Here is a 23,687-nt window from a genome sequence, read left to right as displayed (position 1 = left end):
TGTGAAAAGTTGCCATTCGTGGTTGACATTCGCCTGACTATGCGATGGCCGCTTCAGGGACACATTTCTGCGCCTGCGCATCTTCGTATGTGAGATGGCGTTGAACAAATTGACTCTAAATCAGCACTTTCGAAAAGTCTGTAAAAAATTAAGAGCGAAGGTAAAGTCCTGGCGGTCCATGTTTCTCATAGTAAAGATTCTACTTAGAGTGCGTGATATTTTCAATTGTCGTTTGCTTGGACCCGGATTGAAACGGCGTGACGAATCTGCGTAAACCATCCTCTAGCCATCTCGAAAATATCAAGCATGCCATTTTTTTTCCCGGAAACGGTTCGGAAAGCAATATGGCTGCCGCGTAACTTCCGCTGACAACTTCCGGCCGCCTTAGGAGCTCCAGACTCTGCTCTGCCGCCGTGACAGCCAAGTGCAGCGGGCCGGTTTCCCATCTCCGCCCGTCGGCGCCATGTACGTCTCAGGACCCAAGATCAAGAGCGCCATGAAGCAGGGCACTGGCGCGAGCGTCAAGCCCCTCGAGCCCGAAGAAGCCCCCGCGCTCCCCGGGGCCAAGGTCGAACTGCTGGTCTTCGGATACGCCTGCAAGATCTTCCGCGACGACGAGATGGCGCGGTATCAGGAGCGCGGCCGCCACCTCATCCCGTGGATGGGCGACAGCAGCACCCTGATCGATAGGTCGGTTACCCGCGCCCAGCCCGCTCTCTACTTGCAGGGAGGTGTGGGTGGGGGCGGGAGGGGGTGGGGCAGCATGGACGGGGGGGCGGCTGCTGTGTACTTGGATCCTTTTCACATGCTCTCACCGACCCCCCAGCCCCCGAGCTGACTACGGTGCTCCCTGGCCCAACTCTGCAGGATCGTTCTCCTGCATCTGCTCTTCTGCATCCCAGAAACGCCCCCCAGCCAGGTGATTGCAACCATCAGGGCATCAACTCGTACCGTTCATTGCTCCACCCTCTGGCACGCACCATCCACCCCTCCAAATGTACCCAACATACTTCCCTCCCCCTAATTGCCGCCCTTCAATGCCTACCAAATTGACAGGCAGCAACCAGGGTTTCCATCGTTGGTAACAGCCAGGGAATTGGCACCCACTACGATCCGTCCTGGTGGTACCTATTCTGCCTCTGGATCCATGATAGGCACCAGCGAATGCGTTCACGATGGCTTTCGCCCATTGGTACCTATCGTGTTTGTCTTCTTTGGCCCCAGCCAGGACATTCTCTGTTGGCATTCATGTTCTTCTCAATTGCCCCCCAGGGATCCACTCCCACCCCCGCCTTATCTTCCACCAGGGAGTCTCCGTGTTCCACGTTGTTCCGAAAAGTCTAATTTGCCACTGAATTTCATTTTAAATTCAGTTTTTAACTTTTGTGAACGTACACCGCATTCCATCTCTTTTGGCATCCTTTCATGCGCCCTCGATTGTGCACTGACAGGGCCCTACCACAGTGGCTTTCCTCACACTCTTTATATTTTGAACTCTGTGGTGTTGTGCCACCTGGTGACTCGACTGCCTCCTTCCTTCGATTGGTCTTATGTCTGTGCCCCTTTCTTGTTCTGCTATCTCTTCTCTCCGGGCCCCTCCCATGGCTGACTTTGACTTTACCTACCTGTGGCTAAGGACCTCATCTCAGTGTTCTGAAACTGGGCCGACATTGACATTACTTATCTGTGACTATGAACCTTATTTCTGTTGTCCTGCAGCCAGCGCCGATGTCCTCGTGTTTAGAGCGCTCTACAAATGAATCCTTATGTGCCGATGTCCTCGTGTTTAGAGCGCTCTACAAATGAATCCTTATGTGCGAGCCATGTTCTTTCACACCACCCCTCATTTTCTGTTTACATTTATCTGTTTTGCTCACTCACATCCCAGTTGCCACAACACAAACACCTGACAAATATTAACAACAAATATCAAATAGTTGGCACCTTTTGAGCAGCCCTGCAAAATGTTACATCAGACTAAAATGTTTGCACAAACAACGCATTTAATGTGAATGAGCAAGAGGGCCATCAAGCATAATTTGCATTATTCACCAGGCAAGAGATAGTGATGATGATGGCCCCAAGGGATTGGCCAATAAAACCCACATCACAAGCTCTCATAGGGCACTACTGAGGTCAGAATTGGCAAGAATGGTCATTGGACGTAATTAAGATTGAGGGTCAACAAGAATTTGCAATACTGACCAGCAGGCGATCAGTAATGATGATAGCACACCGTCCATTAGCGATAATAATCACAAGTAAGACTCCGTGGTTTTGTTTCTTTTCAAAAAAAATGTTTGTCTGTATTTATCCACGTTTATGTTTTGATCTGTAAAAAAATAAAAGTAGCAACTAGTATCTTTTCATAAAGATTAAAATGAAAAATACTGCATGATGCCTGTAGGATTGCTCACCTGGCTGCGCGCGTCACACAATTCATTTTCGACTTAAAAACCAAATGGCCTGCTATTTCTGCTGACAGGTGAACCCTCTCTGAAGTCATTTCAACAAATTGAAAGGCCCATACATTTTATTCTATAAGGCCTCTTTTGTGTTACTTTCAACCGCCACTAACCTACCTGCAAGGCATGATGGACTACCTGCAGATTTAAACAAGTTAAGATACCTTATTTTCCACTTACAAAAAATCTATAAACACTGAAAGAAAACAAAGCGATTTTCATGTGTATTTGTGTAAAACGGGGAGCCCTAATCATTGAACACAGTTTGCAATGGTGTTCATGGAGTCGGTTTTCTATAACGAGCAGACAAGCTTTCAGACAAAAAGGCAGCTATTGTGGATTAACCATAATGATTTTAGGCTTGGCAAATTTACAAAACGGACAGCTCAGACTTTGTTTTACTCACTAGCATACAGCACTGTATTAAATCAAAATCGGTGGCAACGAAAGTCCGGAGTTTAGTGAGTTGCCAATTTTGCTCGCCTTGAAACGCACATCAGCAACCTAATCTTGCCGTCCTTATTTGACCAACGGTGGTTTGATTTTGAGCAATTAACATAATCTCCCAGTGTTTCGATTTTCTTATCTTGGTTTTTTTTTTCAATTTTCCAACCTAAGATCACGTCTTGGGTGCACATTTACAAGGAACTACATCCATCTTATAGTTAAGTCTCTGTCTAGGAGTAGCTGTAGGCACGTGGTTATTTAATTAAACCCATGTGGTGTGTGGTTTTGCTCACATGTACCCTGCCCTTACTTCAACCTTGGAATTCAATGTTGAATAAACATGAACGTTTCCCGTGTGCTGATGTATTTTCTGCACCTGCACAATATGCAGAACATAAAACAAAGCCAAACCTTCATCCGCTACATTCTGCTGTCCTTTCCCCCTTCATGCTGCCTTTTCCCTATCACATATTCTGGTCTGGGTCCGATACTTGCATCAGAAACATGAGCCACTGAATTCTACTACGGTAGTAACTGGATTTGACATAGCACTCGGCTTGCACTGCACATCTGCCCATTGCAGTCCTCCTCACTTCTGTTCTTAGCTTTCGTCAGCTTCTCCCCACCCACAGTGCTGGTTCCCTGTGTCCTCCCAACTCCTCTGGTACATTGCTGCGTCCTCTCGTATTTTCATTTCCCCTTTTGACGCTCCACTTGCGTAAACTGTCATCCGTTGGTCTCTGCAACAATCCCGTTTGTAGTCCCATGTTTGTGCTCTTTTGTGTTTTCCGTCTCAGTAATAAACATCCCCTCTCTGTTGGCCAACCCTCGGTCATCAATCTATCATTTTCGAAGCAGGTCACATCTCATTTATCACTCAGCACCAACCGTACCTTGGTGTCCCCAACTTGTACCAACACAACCTTCTAAATCCCACTACCACGAAGCAAGAACCCCCTTCTTTTTCTTTATTTTTTATTTTTTACTCCTCCCCAACCCACATGAAAGTCCTTTGTTTAGAACCCGCGCACAAGGCTTCACAAGTTCTCATCTGTTGCATTCCCTGTGCATGTCGTGAATTTGCTTGTATTATTTGGCTCTTTGTTCATTTTATCCTACCCCGCGTGGCAAAGGCTACCCTTCATAACACTTTTGAGGCAAATAAGAGACTGCATAGTGCCACATATCGCAAATGTTGCTTGTAGTCTGATGTTTTGAATAACTTTTTATAATGCTAATGTGTGTGACCATGTACATATATTTTTAGAGTTCATTTAACCTGCCAATGTCACCTTGTTATGAACCATAATGCAATATTTGTTTCAGCTATAGAGATTGACTTTCTCTTTTTTTTAACTTAGATGACAAATTGTGTTTTAGGGTAAAGGTTTAAAAAATGAAATTACTACTGTGCAGGAAAAACTAGCTCATGCAAATTTAATATTTCTTGGCTTCCAAAAACTTTTTTCTTTAAAGATAATCTCTGTTCATTGCGTGATGTGTGAATTGATCCCGAATATAGAATTTATTTTGTGGACCTCCAATGTTATTTAGGGCCTGATTAATGGAAGCGTTTTATAATGGCGCAATCCCATAGAAAAACGTTCCATGAATCGGGCCCTTAGTATTTACACATTTTCTTTAACACAGTCTAACTGCAAAGGCAAAGCACCTTATGTTTTATGTGCCTCGATTTTTATCTGCACGTGACTCATTGTTGACATATGGCAAATGCTTTTTTTGTTTGTATTCCACCTAACCTTTTCCTTACAGCTAGGAACTTCAAAGTAACCAGGGATAAATGGTACTGGCTTTTTTTTTCTCAATTTTTTAATTTTTATTTTTAAAGCAAGACTCCTTGCAGGTTTGTTTCTGTTCCATCATTTGTGTCTCTCTCTCTGTCATATAACCAATAACTTGCTTCCTCAGCTGTGTGGCTTAAGGCCGTGCCTAGCCATGATTTAATCATCGGGGCAACACAACTTTCTGTGGCGAAGATCTCTCCTGAGAGGTGGGGCTTGCAGTAAGAAGCAAGGACACTTCCAGCATTTGGTTCTTGCGGATAGGTATTTATGCTCGGGTTTGTGTGAATGTAAGCTATTATTTCTTCCAGAAAAACGTTTTGTTCCAATGTCTAGTTGAACCATTCATATGCAATGTCTAGTTGAAACGTATATGGTAAGATCAGGTACGAATCGGAGCCCACTTAAAACTTTGTAAGAATAATCCTCTCCATATGTAGCTTTGTCTTTTTTTTTTTTATAGATAGCTTTTTCCTTTCAAAAATCCTTTTTAGTGGACAAGCAGTGTCTATTTCTTCTTAAATACAACAAGCAAACGGCACTGTTTAAATAGATGTTCTATAAAAATAGAAAGTAAATGGTACCAGGTAAGTTGTCTTGCCGCCCTATAGAGCGACCAAGCCACTCCGTTGACCAGCGGTTTCATATTGCAGGTATGACGGGCGCGGTCACCTGCATGACCTTTCCGATTATGATGCTGAACACACTTCTTGGAATCGCAACTACCATCTGTCTGAAGAGGAGGCAAGAATCGAGACCCTCTGTGATGAAGAGAGGTATTTAGCCTTGCATACGGACTTGCTTGAGGAGGAGGCAAGGCAAGGTACTATTCCAGAAACAAACTTCCTGAAGTACACAGTTGATTTTAAATGTACTGAAAAAAGAAATTCTCTGCTTGTGCACATATTATACTCACTCTCTCTGATATTATCTGTTTGACAGTACCCAGTGGATTGGAAAAGCAGGAGACTTTGCGTATCAGAGAGGACCTCAGCATAGTTTTTATGTAGACCCTCACAGAATCTGCCCAGCTTTTGAGGGCAGGCTGGAATTTGAAACCAAATAAACCCTTTAATTATTCTTCACAGGACTGTATAAGTGAATGCCAGGGTGTGTGTGTATTATCGTCTCCATTACACTTTCTGACCTGACATCTGCACTTTAAACAGATTTGAGGCAAAATTGGGTTCCTTCCGTCTTCCTGAAAATTGTTTCCCAGGAGTTCACAACTATGCCCCGCTGGGTGTGTGGGGAGTGTGGGCTAGTGGTGAGAGCATGTGGAAGTTTTAAGTACCAGACTCTCAGCCTACCGAGTCACGTTGCCCCTTCCAGGCCTACGTTAACCAAGTTTGTATTGGGTTTAAAAAGCAAAACAGATCTAGTGATGTTTGTTTTAATTTTGATTTTTTTCGTTGCTGGTTTGTATTCTGCTTTGCTGTGCCTGATGGCCAACATGGAATTTGTCATTCACTTTCTTAGATGACGTTGTGCCCCATTGTTGTAACAGACATGAAGGCATTCATTCATTCACTCATGTTTCTTTTAACAGGGGACTTATGTTACTACTTAGAGTTTTCTTGTTAGATTGTGTGCGTCTTTCATTCTGCTCTCCTAATTGGAACCTGTCTTTTCCTCCAAGAGGAAGAATATAAGCGGTTGAGCGAAGCTCTGGCAGAAGATGATGCTTATAACTCGGTGGGCTTCAGCTATAACAGTGATTACTATGATCCATCGCAGCCCACAGAGGAGGAGGAAATCCAAAACCAAAAAGAAAAAGGTACCCCCGTGCATCTGTTACTTCTGTCTTGTCTCCTGCAACTGCGGTAAAATGTCAGTCCTGTCTTATTGACTGACGTACCTATGGGGGCATGGAATTGCCACTCCTCTGTGCACTTGAACCACAAATCAGTGTCTGAAAACTAGAGCAGCCGGCCACCATGTCCAATTCCCACAAAGTTCTAAGGCCTTGTATCTAGTGGGGATTTCCAGATTTTTGGTTCATTGAGGTATATCCTATTTTAGTGTCATAACCTGTTTTCTTTTTTTCTTTCTGAAGGGGGCCTGCACAGATAAATGCATCTGTTAACTGTACATTGTGTATTGCTTTCACATTAGAACAATGTATCTCTCATGTGTCACCTTTTAGCTGATTGGTTGAGATGGCATGTTTGTTTTGTGGTAAGGGTTAACAAGTATACAAGCTTGCGGGAGGAATCTGGTGCCATCTTGGACTTTAACTTACCCTTTGTACCCCACCAATCGAGGAGTTGGATAGTGGTAATTGACTATTTGCAAGTAAGATATGGTGTCCCGTGTGTATCTGTAGAATTGAGGTGGCTTGAGAGTTTTTATGGATGGATAGTAGCTTACAATTTGAAATTCTTACCCCTGCTGCTAATTATCTGATTAGCGTGGCTACTGGGGTGTGGTTAAACGGCTGCCTTATTATTTTAAAGAGGGATTTAGGCCTGATTGCAGGATCTTACATTTTTAGCAAATGCATTCACTGTCTTTTCCCTTGGTCCCTTTTATCCCTGGGATGTAGAATGACATTGTGTGATTCTAGAACATAGTACAGTGCATTTAACTTCATATTGCTTGAGAGATTGTGCCTCTCATTCTGGCAGTCTGGTTTACGAAGAATTACCAATAAGATGACCGGTAGGCGATAACCCTGTCTTTTCCAAAAGGTTTAGTGGAAGATGTGTGAATCCAGCAGTGTCGGTCTATTTGGCTCAAGGCAAGGCTGATTATCGAGCAGCCATTTGGGCATATTAGAAAACCAGTCCCCTGGTCCCAGAGGAATAAAAGGGCCTCACAGCTGATATTGATACATAGTGGGATACCCTATTCCACTGAAATTGAAGCTTGGTATTACAGGGATCGAATATGTAATTTGTCGAAAGCCTTTAATGCTATGGATTCGCCAGTCGAGTAACTGCTTCCCTATAAAGACATTTTAAGTGATAGACTTTGCACACCTGGTAACACTGCAGGTCTGGATACTCTGTTAAGAATGTGCTGTCAGAGATTGGCCTAACAAACGTAACTCATCCCCTAAAACTATTATTAGCAGCATATAAATGAAGAGGATTTAAGAAACTGAATAATAGAAATCTTATCTTATTCGCTCATCTGCCTCCAGATGCCTCGGGGTCAGCCGCTTCCCCAAGCAACGAGTTGGCGGTAGTGCTCTTACTTACTGTTATTTATTCTATTATGTACTGCACTGTCTTCCCCCGCCCCCACACTTTCCCACTTCCCCTCCCATGCACTTGCGCGATCAGAATGACACCTGGCCCAGTAGGATCGTTGTCTGTCTTCCCTCTGTTCCCCCTCCCTTGCCTCATCGCGCCTTGAAACACTTGTGTATAGGCGCGTTATAAATGCTATATCATATCCAGAGAGTTGTGCAACCCCATGTACTTTCCTGCTGTGAAGACATGTTACTGTGGCTGTGAATGGTACGTGGAATGGATGACTCGCTTCTATTTTAAGCAATTATTTATTACATTTCGTTTGAGCATCTTCCTGTTAGGGAGAATTCTCAAAAATGTGCTAATTCCCTTCACCTTAGACCCCCAGCAACTTTGCTGGATTTTGAGGACTTGATTTTCTTTACCTGGAGTGTGTGTGAACCTTTTTTCCCCCACTCATGTATTTTGATGTGTGTTTTACTCTTGTGTTCTTTGATTATGGAGTTTCAGACAACTCCATAGGCATCATCTTTTCATTTGTCTCACACAGCACCCTCAGTGCAGTGACACAGGGGAAGCCTTTTAAGCTGTCCCAAGGTTTACATACCTTCTGTGGGATAAACTACTGTTTGTTTCCCAGAGATAGTAAAGTGAAATTGACTTCACTACTCTTTTCAAACTCCTAGACCCAGCACACACTATCTTACAATAGAGTGCTGGAGGGGTTGCCTAGTATCCCCAATGTCTAGAAACATATGTAGCAGTCAAATGCTACCCTTTGCTCTCGAAATGGCTGGTGGCATTGAACTACCATCATTTTTCCTGACCATGAACACTGGTAGTGTTAAATCGCGGGAGCCATGTTTTTCAAGATGGCGTCTGAGCCTCCCTTGTTTAAACAGGTCCCGGTCTTCTTTTTTCGCCATTTCTTTTTGGAAGGCTCTTTCTAGAGTTTCTCTGCACGCCAAACCAGGTTTGGTCCCATTTTTCCTACGCCTTTGGTGGGCTTCATGACTGAAGACTGCATCTGGCGCCTGAGTGTCTGGGGTGGGCAGGAAGTGAGGGAGGTGCCCGACCGGTGCTTAGTCTCCTAGGAGACCCAAATGCACTCTGGCGTGATTGGCGGGCTGACTGTCCGGCAAGGACCGCCACCCTGCTGGGTGAGTGGCAACTAGGCTTTTATGAATGGGAGAAAACTGTTTAAAAGGCGAGTCTCGTGGCTTGGAAGGCAGAGTCGACAACTGGAACGAAAGAACTGAAGACGAGCTGGAAGAGGATGGCTGCTGCAACTCCTCGACCGTTGGTTTGCCCGGTGAAGCCCTGCTACAGGTTCGAAACGCCAAGTTCATCTCGACAGGGGGAGCCCTTCAAGGACTACTTCTCCCTTTGAGTTGGTGGGACCAATCAACTTGTGAGCCACCTAGATACCATTCTCGGAGCTGGTTGTGTTTTCCTCAGAGTGCTGCAGGAAACCGAATAGCCAGGGAGAAGGACACACGTTTGTGTGCTTGACTACAGCTACCGGAATTGAAGATTTGCCTTTACGAGCTTTTTGACCAGTTGCAGTGCAGTGCAGGAGTCCCCCAAGGTCCTCCCTCTTCAGGAACAGCGAGATCTGCAGGAACTGCCAGGAACAGATGTCTTCAGCTGCATCTTTTTCTTCATTGTAAGGTACTGTGAAAACCATACTGAGAGAACTTATGTGTCATTGCGAAAGTGCGCGATACTTTGGCAACTTGCAGGCCTAGTCGGCTTGTGACCCGACATATGAATCTTCCTTTTACAAACTACTTCTGAGAACTTTGGCAAAGACTTTTCCGTTTACTTCCAGAACTGCTTTATCCTATACAAGACTTTAGCTCATTGACTTTAGCCTAACCTATTGCATTGAATCAACTCCTCTGGTGAACTCCAACTATTTGCACTGTTTTAGAGTAACTGTAATATTTGTTTTATTAACTTATGCCTTTTTGCTCCTACTTCAAAGTAGTTTAAATGCCCCAGAGCCTGATCCTGTGAAGTACTAAGTATATTTTTGTGTGATATAGATTGCCCCTTCTAGTGAATGTTTTTTAAATGACTGAAATAAATTAATAGGTGTTTAAACCTTGAGTATAAGAGTCTCATTAGAATACTTGTAATTATAGATCTCTGTGTAACACCCTTACAGCTCACATTCCCTCTTGAGATGAGCCTGACTGCTCAGCAGCGCTACCACAAAACTGTGTAGTACAGACTGCTATCAAAGGTTGGTTTTGCTTACACCTTTAGTCCTAGTTGTGTGCAGTGGTCCCAAAGGGTACTGCAAGCAATTATTGCCTAACACTTCCCATTACAATCTTCACCTTTTAAGTGCAATAAGGTTAATACAAGTAGTTGCTTGCCATGCGAGGGATTCCTTGAGTCAAACATATTTTGTATTTTTATGTCCACTCTCTTTTTCTTTTAGAATAAATTGTTCGAAATCAATTCTGAACCACTCTAGTATTGCACCCATGTCTGGCTTGTATTTTATTTAATTATTACAGTGCCTTACTCCGAAGCACCGCACAAACAAAACATACAATAAATGATAGGTGCGTGAATCAGTCCTGAAAGCTAGTCAAGAGGAAACTGGTTCTTTATGGCTAATTTTAAACTGAGGCACAGTAGAAATAGAATGAAGCGAAAGAGGGAGAGATGTCCAATATTTTGGAATAAGCTAAGAGAACAGAGTCGGTAATGCGCAGATGGTTGGGGGGGTGGGGGATGAGGGACTGACAGAAGTAATTGGGATAGAGCCCCTGAGTGTGCGAGTAGGGGCATGTAAAGAGACGAGAAGAAAGATAATTGGGTACAATGTAATTAAGGCATTTAAAAAAGTATACAGAGGAAATGAACTATTGGACAGGAGTGGAACGAGAGCTAGTGGGAGAGTAAGTATGGCAGGGAGAATCAACTCCCAAAGATAAAATAAGATGTATAAAGCAATTGTTGATTGAGCTGAGGGGAGCACGTCTGTATGCAGGGTCACCAAAGAGAATTGACGATCAGTTTAATGGTTGAGAAATAAAAAATGAGAACACGGTCTTACTAGCAGGAGTGGTGAGAAATGGGAGAGATTTACAAATGTTGTACATTTGATAGTGGCAGGAACAATTGTAAAATTGAGAGGAAAAGGGTGGAGATGAGACAAAAATTGCACCCAGGTTATGGGGAGGTGTGGTGGTAGAAGTTGGGAGGAAGATGACCTGTTTTCGAAGGATTCAGCTGGGGAGATGCGTGCTGCCATCCAAGATTGGATGGCAAAAAGATGCACAGAAAGATTAGAATACAGTTCTGAGGAAAAGCAAAGCAAGATCGGAGAGTCACCGAAATGCTACTCCTATACAGGGAGGAGTAAAGAACCTAGGACGGAACCCTGTGAAACACCATAGGTAAGAGGAAAAGTGTTGGAAAATGTTGCTTTATAAAAACCACTGATCATCCAAGCGTGGTTTGCAGTGGCATGTGACCGCTGTAAACCATGGACCAGGTAGTCTAGATGCATGGTTAATGTCCCCCAGTTTGGGCGAGTATTGTAATTTTGTATACATGAATGATATCTTTTGAGTTGGAATATCTGCAGTTTTGAATTGCATCCCATTTACTGTCCAAAGAGGATAGTCTCCACTCTAAAGAGTATTTTAATTAATATTTTGGGACTATTTGAACTGAAAAGGGTGCCCACGTCGTGGCTGAGGGGACAATGTCCTCATCTGATAATTGGCAATTGCGGCTTCGTTTCTGTACTCTTTATGTAGGTTTTTACTAACCCTCTTCCTGTCTCGTGAATAAGTCTCATTATTTGCTAATGAAGTGCCTCCAGCATATGTTGAGACTGAATTTCTTCGGTACGGTTTTGAGAAATTACTTTCCCCTTGTTTGGTGTGTTTTTTGTGAATTAATATTACTTTTATATTTTCTTAAAGTGTGTTGATTTTTGTATTTTCAACAGTACGGGTCAGTTATTGGGCCTATTCTGTCATAATACTTAAATGATAATGTAATTTTAAAAGAATAACATTTTTATCCTTTTTGGGTTAATAATGCAAAACTAGCTAGTAGCCAACAGAGTGCTGTAAAAGTAATTGGTGGTTTACAGAGGTCGGTGGAGGTAGGTTACAGGTTATATTGGCTTGGAGATCTCATACATTTATTTATTTTATATATTGTGTATTTATAAAGTGCCTATACATCAAATGTTGTTTCAAGGGACAAAAACGGGGGGGGCGCGGCCTAAGAGAAATGCACTTTCCCCAAGGTGACTGGCGACACAATATTTACCAGTGCTTTTTGTAAAATGGTGCATATCGGCATAATCCCACTTCATATTTGGTGCAATGCTGTCAAGCATGCACAGTGAAACTTGTATTTGCCAAATAAAAATACAGTAAATGAAAAATATGTTTCTAACAACCCCATACTCGCCAGCAAGTTTGAGCATCATACAAATTGTACTTACCCTTCATAAAAACTACTCGCCCATGCTAGCGGGCTAGTATATTTTGCAATCCCTGCTACTAGGCCTTGTCATTCGGATTGTGCACTTGCAGTAACAAGAAGTGCAGAGGGGAAGTGGTGCCGTTGGGGACGGAAGGGGTAATGCTAGGCAAGTGCAGGGCAGAGTGGCGGCATAGAAGTGCAGGTTGGGGAGGGGTCCTGTGGCTATGCAAATGCTGAGTGGAGGCCAGGTGGGCAAATGCCAGGGGATGCAGGGAGTGAGGACCACATGCTAAATGCGAGGACTGAGGTGGACCAGGCACGGTATGGATGCACACCCCGTCATGCTATTCAGGGAAAGGAGTGTTGGGGAGATCTATCATTGTTATACGTCATCCCCTCTCATAGTGAGACCTCCAGCACTTTCTGCTGGACTTCTGGACCTTTTTTCTTTCAATCCTGAATCAGTGGAGCATGTTTCCACTCATTCATTCGTATGGTCTCTCTTTTGGAACTCTATTTGTATTTTACCTGCTTTTTATATAGTGATACACAGTGCACCTTGGGTGCAGTGCCACTGAGACGTCCCTTGGATTTCTCTGAATGTTTAAATAGATTTTCTTGGATGAACTATCGTTCCCAAGAATAGAGGATCCCTCTTTAACCTTTTGTGGGACCAGCACACACCCCCTTATGTGGAGTGCTGGGGGTGGAGGGATTACCTAGTAATACCTACCCTACTTCTTATGACTTTTTGTTACACTAACTTTAAATGGCTGGTGGCAGTGGTTTAATTTTACTACCAGTGTGCGTCTTAACCGCAGGCTGAACCCTCGGCTGCAGTACAGCACCCATGGGTGTCCATTTTCTTAAAAATGGCCCATGTGTTCTTTTTTTGCCATTTTCTCTGTTAGTTTCTTCTGGGCTTTTAATCTATTAGTTGAAACTGGTTTGAGCCCTTTGTGTGTGTTTTGCCCTTGGCAGGCTTCGGCCTTGAAGCCCTCTCAGGCTCCAATAAGTCTGGAAAGGCAGGACGTGAGGGAGGGTCCCAAAACTTCCCTGTCCTTTTGTACTTGAATGAAACCAGTCCTGATTGGCCGGCTGGTTGTCCTGAAAGTACATCCACCCAGCTGTGTGATTGACAGCATAGGCTGTGAACGAATGGGAAATTGCATACAAAGCAAGGTTTTTGGGACTAGAGGCAGTCGACCACTGAAGATTAACATCTGAAGAAGACTCGATGTGACGCCAGCACCAACTTCCTGGACTGCAAAGTGCCCGTTGAAAACCCTGCAGATGTGCAGACCCAGTTTTCATACTGACTGGTAAGATCCGTACAGGACGACTTCGTCCCTTGGGCTGGTGGGCCCAACTAGCCTCAAGATAAGCTTGCATTTGGCGCAACCCCCGACTTGCTGTGCCTCACCAAAGCTGCAGATGTCCAATGCCAGGGGTGCTGTGACCGTTGACAGGAAATCCTGATCCAGAGTCCAGGACCGTGGGAGCAAGCTTCTTCCAACCGGAGATATTCGTTCTTCATTGATGCCAAGTAAAAGATGCTAAAACACAGCTGAAACAAAGTAAATCTGTAGCTGAAGAGTCCCTCTCCCAAGTACTGTCGCAGGAGCCTGCCAGACGGCCTTCCTTTCGTCACCACAACCAAGGTCCAGGAACACGGGTCTGCCAAGCTGTAGCAAGGAGGAATCCAGTGAGAACATTTTTCTTCGAATCGCAGGTACTGTGTGGCTTGGAGTGTTCACCTTTTAGCCATATGTTTTGCTTCCTATCTTGAAAAGTGCTTTTGTTCCACTTGAGAGTTTATACCAACTCTCCTGCACTGGCCCGAACAGCCTGTGCTCTCTACAAAGTAGCTCACTTGAGTCACTTTTGAACTTACTAAATTTGTCAAGACTTTATCTACGAAGTGCATCAGAAATATTGAGTTTGTCCATTGACTTTGGCTGTCCTGGCTCCCTAAAGACATTCCTCTGAACCTACTGACTTTGGCAATACGGGTTCCCCTCATAAGTTATAATTGTGATTACTATTATTGCTGGGATGAAAGTTTACCTGCCTCACTTTAGGAGGTTGTATGTTCTCCGTCTTATTGTACCCTTTCCTTCCTTTACAACTCGATAACTGAATTGTTAACTAAAAATAAGTGCAGTACTGACCTTAACTGAAGTCAAATCCTTGTGCTGGAAGGTGTGTAAGCATAAAGTATGTACCAACTGTTGTCGTCTTTTACAAGCCGAATCCAAACTTTGATGGCATGTTACTAGTAGATAAAACGTGCTTATTTAAACCATTTGTATATTTTAAATATTTATATATACCTTTGTGTATGTTACTTGGCTACTTGTACTTAATGATTTCAACTGTACAGCTCAATTACCCCTCTTTTAAGATATGCCTGGCTGCTGAGTCACACTACCAACCTGTGTAGTACAGGCCTATATTAAATGGTAGGTTACCAAATACCAAGCAGAGAAGTCTTGTGTAGTCCTCACAAGTTGGACTGTACCAATTCTTACCTAATACCGGTGGCCCTCAGGGTCCTCCTTTAAGATTATTTTCAGTATCCTAGAGTACTACAGTTCCTAAAACTTTATACTGAGAGATTGGCACACACCACCTTATGTGGAATGCCAAATGGATACCTAGTATCCTCCTTTTCTCTGCTCCTGTGACATTTTAGTCATATAGACAATCTCCTATTTATGGTTGGTGGAAGCGGACGTGTTCTATCTACTATTGTGTAATTTTACTACCCCAGGCTATGTCCATAGTGCACAATACAGACGCCCAAGTGCTAATTTGGGGCCTTCCTTCTGTTTTCGCCATTACTAGCATGGTTGTCCGCCCTTCAACCATTCGTGGAGGTGTGTGTGTGTGTGTTTTACCTTTTTGGGGGGAACCCCTGGGTGTCCCCGTCTAGGCTCCAGAGTGTCTCGGCAAGTGGGAATTGAGGGAGAAGTTTTCCACCCCCTTGTCCTTTGTCTGCCAGAGTGCCTAAATGAGACCAGCTCCCACTGAGGGTCTGGTTGTCCTGATTGGACAGCCAAACACCCCTTTCTGTAAATTGCAGAGGAGCGAGTGCTCGAACTGGATAAAAGGCAAGGCTCCTGGAGTGAAAGGCACATCGACCACTGGAAGCTGAAGTAACTGAAGACCACCAGAGATACCTGCAGACCCTTTGAAAATCCGTGAAGCGACCACTGCTGTCCTGGCCCCATTTTCTGTGGGACGGAGGAACTCCGAAGGCGACTTCATTACTTTGACGGTGGGAACAACCAATTCCAAGACCAACTTTAATTCCAGGTCGTGGAGTTTCCATAGCTGAGGAACCCCAATACCAGGAGACCTGCTGCCCATTTCGAGTGCATCGTCGTTGAACGGCGGAATTGGTCCAAGTCTTTGCTCAACCCTCAAGGACACTCCATAGACGCAGTCCAAGTCATCCAGACCCCCTCAGAGTGTGGGACTGCAGGTACCGAAGATTGACTGGAAGAATTGCGTCCTTTGTTGGTGCTGCAGGAAAATGCACCAAGACCGTAGTGTGACCCGAGAAGTTGATAGCTGTGCTCGAGTTCCACCCTCGTGACTGCTGCTGAGAGATCCCATCCATTGTCCTGCCTTTTGTCATCAGACCAAGGAATCTAGAGGTTGGGTCCAGAGCTGCATAAGGTACTGCTTACCTTATTCCAGAAAGTCGCTTCAGAGCATTGGGAGTGCACGTAGAGGTGTCCAGGCCAACCTCCTCTTACCTCCAACTGAAGCCGCTGCTTGTGTCCCTTTAGCTAGTCCTTTAACAAGGTCTCCAACTTTGGTTAAGCCTGCTTCTATCTTCCTTCATAGAGACTAGAAAGTATCCACAGGAACTTCTGCTCTGCAAGACTTTAAGGACTTGTTGTACAGAGAAATTGCCCCTAGAACATGAAGCTCTACCATAACACTAACCAACTGTTTTTCTTCCCAAAAATCACTTTCCTATATGTGTATGCTGACTGCAATTACTGTATCACTTTGTGGGTGCGTGTTATTACCGATAGTACAGTAGACCTGCCAAACTCCTTCAACAATTGTGTGCTTTCAGCAACTACCAACTAAGTGGCCTTCTGAAGTATTGTAAAGTATCCCTGTGTATTGTTTTTTTGTGCTAAGTATTTAACAGTAACTATAATCCATATTTTAATATAAATGTTTGTGTAAGTGTTTCTTTGATGTGCATTACTAATTGGGTTCAGAGTACTTGCCTACAGGTCACATCTTCCTCTTAAGATAAGCCTGACTGCTCTGCCACTCTACCAACCTCTCCAAGTAGTTCAGACTAATCCTAAGAGTTGGGGGTTCTACAACCTCCTGGGGTAGTTTACTAAAGTCTTATCCAAGTGGGACTTTAGGAACACTCCCCTAACAAGGGGAGTCTGGGAGGGCAAGTGCATGAAGTACCTGGTCCAAAGTGACCTACCAACTTGGTTGACAGCAATATAGTGCAGCTAGTTCTCAATCTGTTAAGTGACCTAGGCATGAGCTGTGCCCCTCCCCCAAAAACTTTCCCAGGCTTCCACCCCATGCCTCTGAGAAGTTACAGGATAGTTAATTTAACTTAAACCGGCCAAATCAGAAAACCCCCAAAAAAGGTTGTATGCAAACACTTCACCGAAAGTTGCCTACACATCTTTAAATCTTTTCTTAACTTTTATTTTTAGCAGAATCTGCCGAGGCAGAAGAGAGTGAAGAACCCTTCATAGCGCCATTGGGAGCAAACGTGCCATCTGATGTTGAGTTGGTATGTATGCTTTTTATGGGGGTTTCTGATGTCGGGGGAGGGGCTAGGAGTTTGGGTGGGAGGTGAAGGAGATGGATGTAATGTGTAATTACCCACATACATTTGAAGGAATGCAGAGCTGTATTTCTTTCCTCATAAACACTGCAGCTATAAAGTCAGAGTTTAGCGGTACGTGTTAAGCTCCTCAATATGTCCGGTGTTCTTTTTTGTGAGGAGCAGGCAGTGGAATCTGTGATTTATGATGCATTACCTATGATCTCTGGCTTTACAATTTGTGTTATTACTCCTCCTCAGCCCCATATGTGCGCACTTAACTCCCTTCATGCCACTTAAAAAAAAGGCATGCACTGGTAGTTCCTGCATAGAGGTGATGGCAGCAGAAAAAAATGCTTTCTAGCACTTGGCTGTCTTTATAGAGAAATGAGCGCACTTTGCATTCTGGGGTAGTGTTGCATGAGCTTTTGCGCTTTTGCACAGGAGCAGGCGAGATCTAGAACAGTCTGGCTGGAGTGGGCCTTGTGTGCTATGGAGCAGACTCCTGCTTTTAAAACAAGGTTTACTTTGCCTGTTGAAAGGATAATGACCCGAGGCCAGAGCCTCCACATCCGTCTTTTTTTCTTTGGTTGGTTTCCTTAGCTCATTGATGCCTGGACCATGAGGGGTCTCCTCTTCCCATGTTTGTCCACTCATGAGTTGCATTATTATCTTGGCTGAGGTGCAGCTCAGATAATCTTCATGATGAAATCTGAAATTCATTGTCACTTAATAGTTGTAGATTGCTTCGTATTTCTATTTGTTTCAATTTCTTGAGTATTCTTTGTTTGAAACTTGCCTTGTTCTGCTTTTTATCTTGTTTCCTGTAGCCACCAACAGCCAAAATGCATGCCATCATAGAACGTACTGCAAAATTTGTCTGCCTGCAAGGAGCACAGTTTGAGATCATGCTGAAAACCAAGCAGGCACAAAATTCTCAGTTTGATTTTCTAAGATTCGACCACTATCTTTACCCATACTACAAGCACATCCAGAAGGCAATGAAAGAGGGGCGCTATACATCGTACTTGGAGAAAAAAGTGGAAGAGAAAAAAAGTAAGCCAGTCTGTGTTCACTTCAGTTGTAAATACACTCGCCTGTGTCTAGTAAATCCACATGATGCACAAACATTGTCTCTCTTCTTAGTAACAGCCTTTGGGATTATTTGCCCATTGTATCGGAGTGGAAGACAGGGATTCTTCGTCAAGCAGGCCCGAATCATCTTGATTGAAAATTCCATGTTGCCTTTGGATGATTACAGTGCCCTACAGTTGCCCATATTTTTAGCGTTCAATAAATTATGGATTTCCTACTTTCAGACCTATATTAAAATTTGGCGGTCCTGCCGATAGTCAAACATTTCTCAATCATCCAGGGGACGCACGTCAGGCTCACTCGGTGAGCACCAGTGGGCCTAAGTATTTATGTAAAGCTGTATTGCTTGAACATGCTGCTCTCCTGGTATGTTTCACCTAAAGCCCTGGTGTTGTAAGGGTCATAGTACCCTGGTTTGGTGAGATATAGGAGGATGGCAGTTGTCTGGGGTCCTGTCTGTATATCGCTTGGTGGCTGGTCGTTTCCTGGTGCCTTCCCACTTTAGACAGAGGGTCCGTTTCTAATTCTAATGTCTGTTTCTGTATATGGGAGAGAGAGCTGTTGAGTAAACGTTGAGTCTAGTGTCGGAATTGCCAATTATCTATTGCAGTGACTGGTAGTCCTCACCTACATGCTGCAGCTTGTTTCATGTTCACCTACAAACCGCTGGCAATTCTTTGCTTCAATTGTACATGGCACTGAAGCACTCTCCAGTGTATGTGTGTGTTGCTAGATGTCTGTATCTCAGCATTTTATGCTGTGTTGATGGTTGGTCTGGAGGGGCTTGAACTACAGTAAAAAGCATCTTGCCTAAATGGGCCTCATAATTGTTTGTTCACGATTGATGATTCCCATTTTGCAGAGGCCAAAGGGTCCTTCGTTGTGTACTCTGTATGTTTATATGCCGGTGCAGGGGTAGCTGGCATTCTTGTGATCATTTGCCTTCTACTATAATTGAGGGTCGTAACAATTTGATTAGAGAAACTTGTGTTCTGCCCTCTGAAAATCATTCATTTTCAAAATTATTATAGCTTTTTTTATAGCCTCTCCCCAACCCCCCGGCTAAATGATTGACCTCCTACTCTGAAGACTGGCTCCCACAGTGTTTGCTGCTTTCACAAATCCATTTAGCAGTAATTGGGAAGCAACTTTCTTGTTAGAAATTCGGTGCTACCTGTTTTGTGTTTTGTTGTTTGGGTTTGCACTCCAAAGTTGGGGTGATGCTTCCCTTCCTCCATCTTTGATCTCAGCTGTTTGCTGCGTGACACTGCGCCAAAGGTTTCTGGCTCCAGGTTGTTGGTCTTTGTTTAATATTGCAGGCGGGGTTGAATAAAGTGACAGTTGGTTTGGTGACTGAGACCGTGGTAGAATATCAGAATGGCAGAGCCGTGTACAGTTAACCTGTTGTGCAGCTACAGGGTTTCGTCGTTTAAAAGCTTGTTAGCTGACCTCCAGAACTGTCCTTGTTTTGGCATTTTAGGTCTTGCAACTCTTATCTGTATCCACTTGTGCAGTTGGCGCAATAGTCCACTGAATGAGGTGGCAGTTTTTGGGGCCCATTGCAGCGAACTGCTCCGGATGGGAGATGCTCTCCACCCACTGTTGCCTTCTGTGCATGAACACCTGCTCGCCCCTATTGGTGAGGGGGGTGTCTCCTTTAGCTCCAGAGTATAAATGGAAGCTTGTGGCACATATTTGCAAAAACCAGAATATTTGCATAATGCGGATGCACCGTCGCTTTAAACCTCTAGTCTGCCAAAAACAAAAACAGACTTGAAAGATATTCAACAATCGCAGCTTGGTTTCTCCCAGCGTTGGTGTTAACTCTGGCTGATGGTTCTGTGCAATGTGAATATGTATATACAAGATACATTGGTTAAATATTTTGCATTGAGTAATGAAGGTTTAAAATTGTTTATGTATGACTTTTAAACAGTGCAAACTTGGCTACAAAACAGCTGAGTGCAGAATTAAAGGAATTGGGTACATAGTATATGTGGTTTAGGGTGCACCATGAAGGGAGTGCAAGGTTTGAAAATAAGATTCAATTAGCAGTAGCAAAAACCAGCTCCTGGCTGTCAGTCAGGAGCAAGTACACAGCAAATGTAACTACTACAATGAGACACATTTTACTTTTTACATATTGCATATGGTCCTTAAATACTAGTGTACTCGTTGTGGCCTAATTATTCTTTATTGACAATCTCAAATAACCATGGCTAATGTTTTTTTTATATAGATATCACACATTGGCATGGGGAGCCAAAAGTAGGTGTTGGTTTTTAGCTAACCCGGCTCTCCTAGGCTAGAAGCAGGAGCTAAAGAGCTCCCAGCGATTTCGAACCCTGGAGTGTTTTGTCAGCAACTTATTGATGGGCATAGTGTTAGGTGAAAAGCAGGGCCATGTATTCCATTGTGAATTACAGCATGGAACATACTGTGTTAATGCAGGCTACTAGCCAGGTATAAAGCCACTTGCACTCCTACCCCCGATTCCTATTCTCCACATGCACACAGCACACCATTTCATACTCTCCAAGAGTCAATTATTAATTATTGGATTAAGGTGCTATATAAAACAATAAATACAAAATATCACTTGCTATTGACAAATGGTGTATCCGCGGGCTCCAAAAGACCCAGTGAGACACGGCAACCATGTATGGTAGGTGTCAGGATCACCTATGCCCAAGTCTTCCGAGAGAGAGAGAGAGAGAGAGAGAGAGAGAGAGAGAGAGAGAGAGAGAGAGAGACCCCTCGCATGCATTGCAAAAAATAATTTATTATTTAAATACACAAGTAGGCCCATATAAATCTTGGAGGAAATAAGTACTATCACAGATCATATAAACACATTAAAGAAAAATACACTATGCTTGAAGGTACACAGACCAAAGCATATAACCTAATTTGGAAGACTTAACTGGAGTTCTAGGGAAGTCAAAACAATAGTTGCATATGAGGGTAGTGTACCCTATCAGTTGTACTGTGACCCTCTGCAAGAAATCACTTATTAAACCAACTGGACAGTTTGCTTTTTGTGAATAGTGGGACACTTTTTCTAGGTACAGTAAAAACGTATTACTTTTGTGGCAACCCACAGTTATACTAGGTGAGTAAATCCTAAGGATGTAATATTCTATTACAGGTGTTTTGAGATAGTTACACACAGATTGAGATAAGAAATAACTCTTGTAGCTTATTTTAGGATGGCAAATAGCTACCTCAAGGTAAGTAAAACATATAGACTTTTTAAAGGAGCTATCAGCAACTTAAAGGCAGGTATAAACCTCAGACTGTTTTTGTGTCTGTCTAAAACAGACCAGGGAAATCAAAACCCAGTGTTACACTTTATGAATGACTTAAGGTTATTCTACGTAGGTAAAACCTAATGCAGACTTATTCTGGACAGGCTAACGGTAAGTCTGGGTAAGCAAGACCCAGTTGGGGACATAATTAATTTATCCTAACAGGAATAGTGAAGTGGAACCAACAGCATTCCTTTTTGGGAAGGATGCCCAGCCAATGCGCAAGTGAGTAAAATAACCTTACATCTACCTTCTATTAGAGTGGTGAAACCGTTTCTAGGGAAAGAAAGATGTTGCATTCAGAATGGCAGAACATTACTAAGGTAAGTAGTAACTTTTGTAACTGTTCACTCTGTTACAGTTAGCAACCAACTTCTTTTGCAAGTAAGTAACCTTTAAACACCTATTCTTGTTTCTAGGCAAACTGCCTGTTGCGGAGAATGTCAATATCTGTCCTAACCCCCTTTAACCTTTTTAGACACCAGCTGTTTTGCTGGACTGACTTTAATTTTACCTCTTGACTGTGTGGGACCTTTTTCTCACCCCCGTGTGTTTTTTCCCTGATTTGTATTTTGTTTTCACTGTTTTTGGAGTCTGACAAACTCTATATGCATCTGCTTTTTCTATAGTGACCGACAGCACCTTCAGAATAGTAAGACGAAAATGAATCTTGCTTACCTTTTCTCTTTGTAGGTCCAGCACACACCATCCTATGTGGAGTGCTGGGGGGGATTATTTACTTGGAAGTCCCTTTTCCTCCTTTCTCATGTAACATTTTCTGTTACCCTCACTACTTTAAATGGCTGGTGCAGTTGTTGAAATTTTACTACCAACATGTTTTTCTACCGCAGGCTGAATCCTCAGCTGTTGTACAGCACCCATGGGTGTCCATTCTGTTAAAATGGCCCCTGACCTCTTTTTTTTTTTTTTTCTCTCACCATTCTGTTTGAGGCCTTTCTTGGCTTTTACTCTGTGCGTTGAGACAGATTTCAGCCCTTTGTGTGTTTTTGCCTTTGGCAGGCTTCATCCCTAATGCCCACCCCTTGTTCCAATGTGTCTGGAAGGACAGGATATGAGGGAGTGTCCCGAAACTCCTGTCCTTTTGTCTCTAGGTGTGCCTGATCGAAACCCGTCCTGATTGGCCGGCTGGCTGTCCAGAAAGGACAGCCACCCTGCTGTGACAGCCTAGGCCGTGCATGAATGGGAAAACATTTTTAAATGGTGAGGTTTTTGGGACGAGTCAGTCGACCACTGGAAAAACATCCGAAGCAAGAATCTTGAAGAGAAGCCTGCTGGAACCTCCTGGACCTCGAAGTACCGGTTAAGCCCTGCTGCTGTGCTGACCTCACTTTTTTTTTTTTTTTTTGAATCAACGAGAAGCTCCGGAAGGGACGACTTCTTCCCTTGGGTTAGTGAGACCAACTAACCCCGAGACAAACTCCAATTTTGGCGCATTCCCGACTTGCTATGCCTCTCCTTTGCTGTAGAAGCACAATGCCAGGGGTCAAGTGTCCATAACCGAGTGTAACGCCTGCAGCAGAACATCTTCGGCCCAAAGCTCCCGGAGCCTCCTAAGGACACGAGTTCAGGAGCAAGGAAAGTCCAACCGGAGATTTGGTCTGCATCAGTGCTGTTTGCGAAGCGCTGAAACTGCAAAGTGCTGCTGAATCGAAGAGAGCCTGTAGCTGTCGGCGGGTGTCCGGAGTACTGCCCCAGGGGGCATCCAGACGTCCTCCCTCTTGTCCCCACGACTGAGGCCCAGGAACCAGGGTCTGCAGCTGTAGCAAGATGCCATCCAGCTGGACCACCTTTTCTTCTAATCAGAGGTATTTTTTGGGTTTGGGGGTACTTACCTTCTTGCCTTAAGTCGTGCTGTCCCGCTTGAGATTTGCACTTGCTTAACTCTGAGTTGATTAGTATCTCCTTTGCACAGGCCTAACAGCTTGTGTGTCTTCCGTGATTTTCTGTGAATACTCTGACTTTGTGAAAGACTTTATCCAAGAAGCGCATCAGAACTATAGACTTTGTGCAATTGATTTTGGCTATCTTGGCTCCCTAAAGGCACTCTTTTAATCCTTTGACGTTGG

General features: G+C 43.8%; 1 protein-coding gene across 3 annotated transcripts in view; it reads left to right on the top strand.

Moving 5' to 3' along the window:
• Nucleotides 1-299: 299 nt before the first annotated feature.
• The window catches only part of SFSWAP (splicing factor SWAP), a 964,816-nt gene continuing 941,428 nt past the window's right edge, over nucleotides 300-23,687 (top strand). Inside the window, exons 1-5 of one of the 3 annotated variants that reach the window (XM_069620077.1) lie at nucleotides 300-690; nucleotides 5,368-5,537; nucleotides 6,354-6,491; nucleotides 17,085-17,164; nucleotides 18,028-18,253. In XM_069620077.1, coding sequence (XP_069476178.1) covers nucleotides 464-690; nucleotides 5,368-5,537; nucleotides 6,354-6,491; nucleotides 17,085-17,164; nucleotides 18,028-18,253 — 841 coding nt within the window. In that variant the 5' untranslated portion in view covers nucleotides 300-463. The remainder of the gene's footprint in view (nucleotides 691-5,367; nucleotides 5,538-6,353; nucleotides 6,492-17,084; nucleotides 17,165-18,027; nucleotides 18,254-23,687) is intronic. The other 2 variants (XM_069620076.1, XM_069620075.1) reach the window with 2 other exon arrangements.

The sequence above is a fragment of the Ambystoma mexicanum genome, chromosome 10 (genome assembly GCF_040938575.1).
Source record: "Ambystoma mexicanum isolate Mex_15411 chromosome 10, UKY_AmexF1_1, whole genome shotgun sequence".
NCBI classification, from domain to species: domain Eukaryota; kingdom Metazoa; phylum Chordata; class Amphibia; order Caudata; family Ambystomatidae; genus Ambystoma; species Ambystoma mexicanum.
Note: the sequence above shows the minus strand (reverse complement) of the source record. Positions and strands in the feature narration are given on the sequence as shown.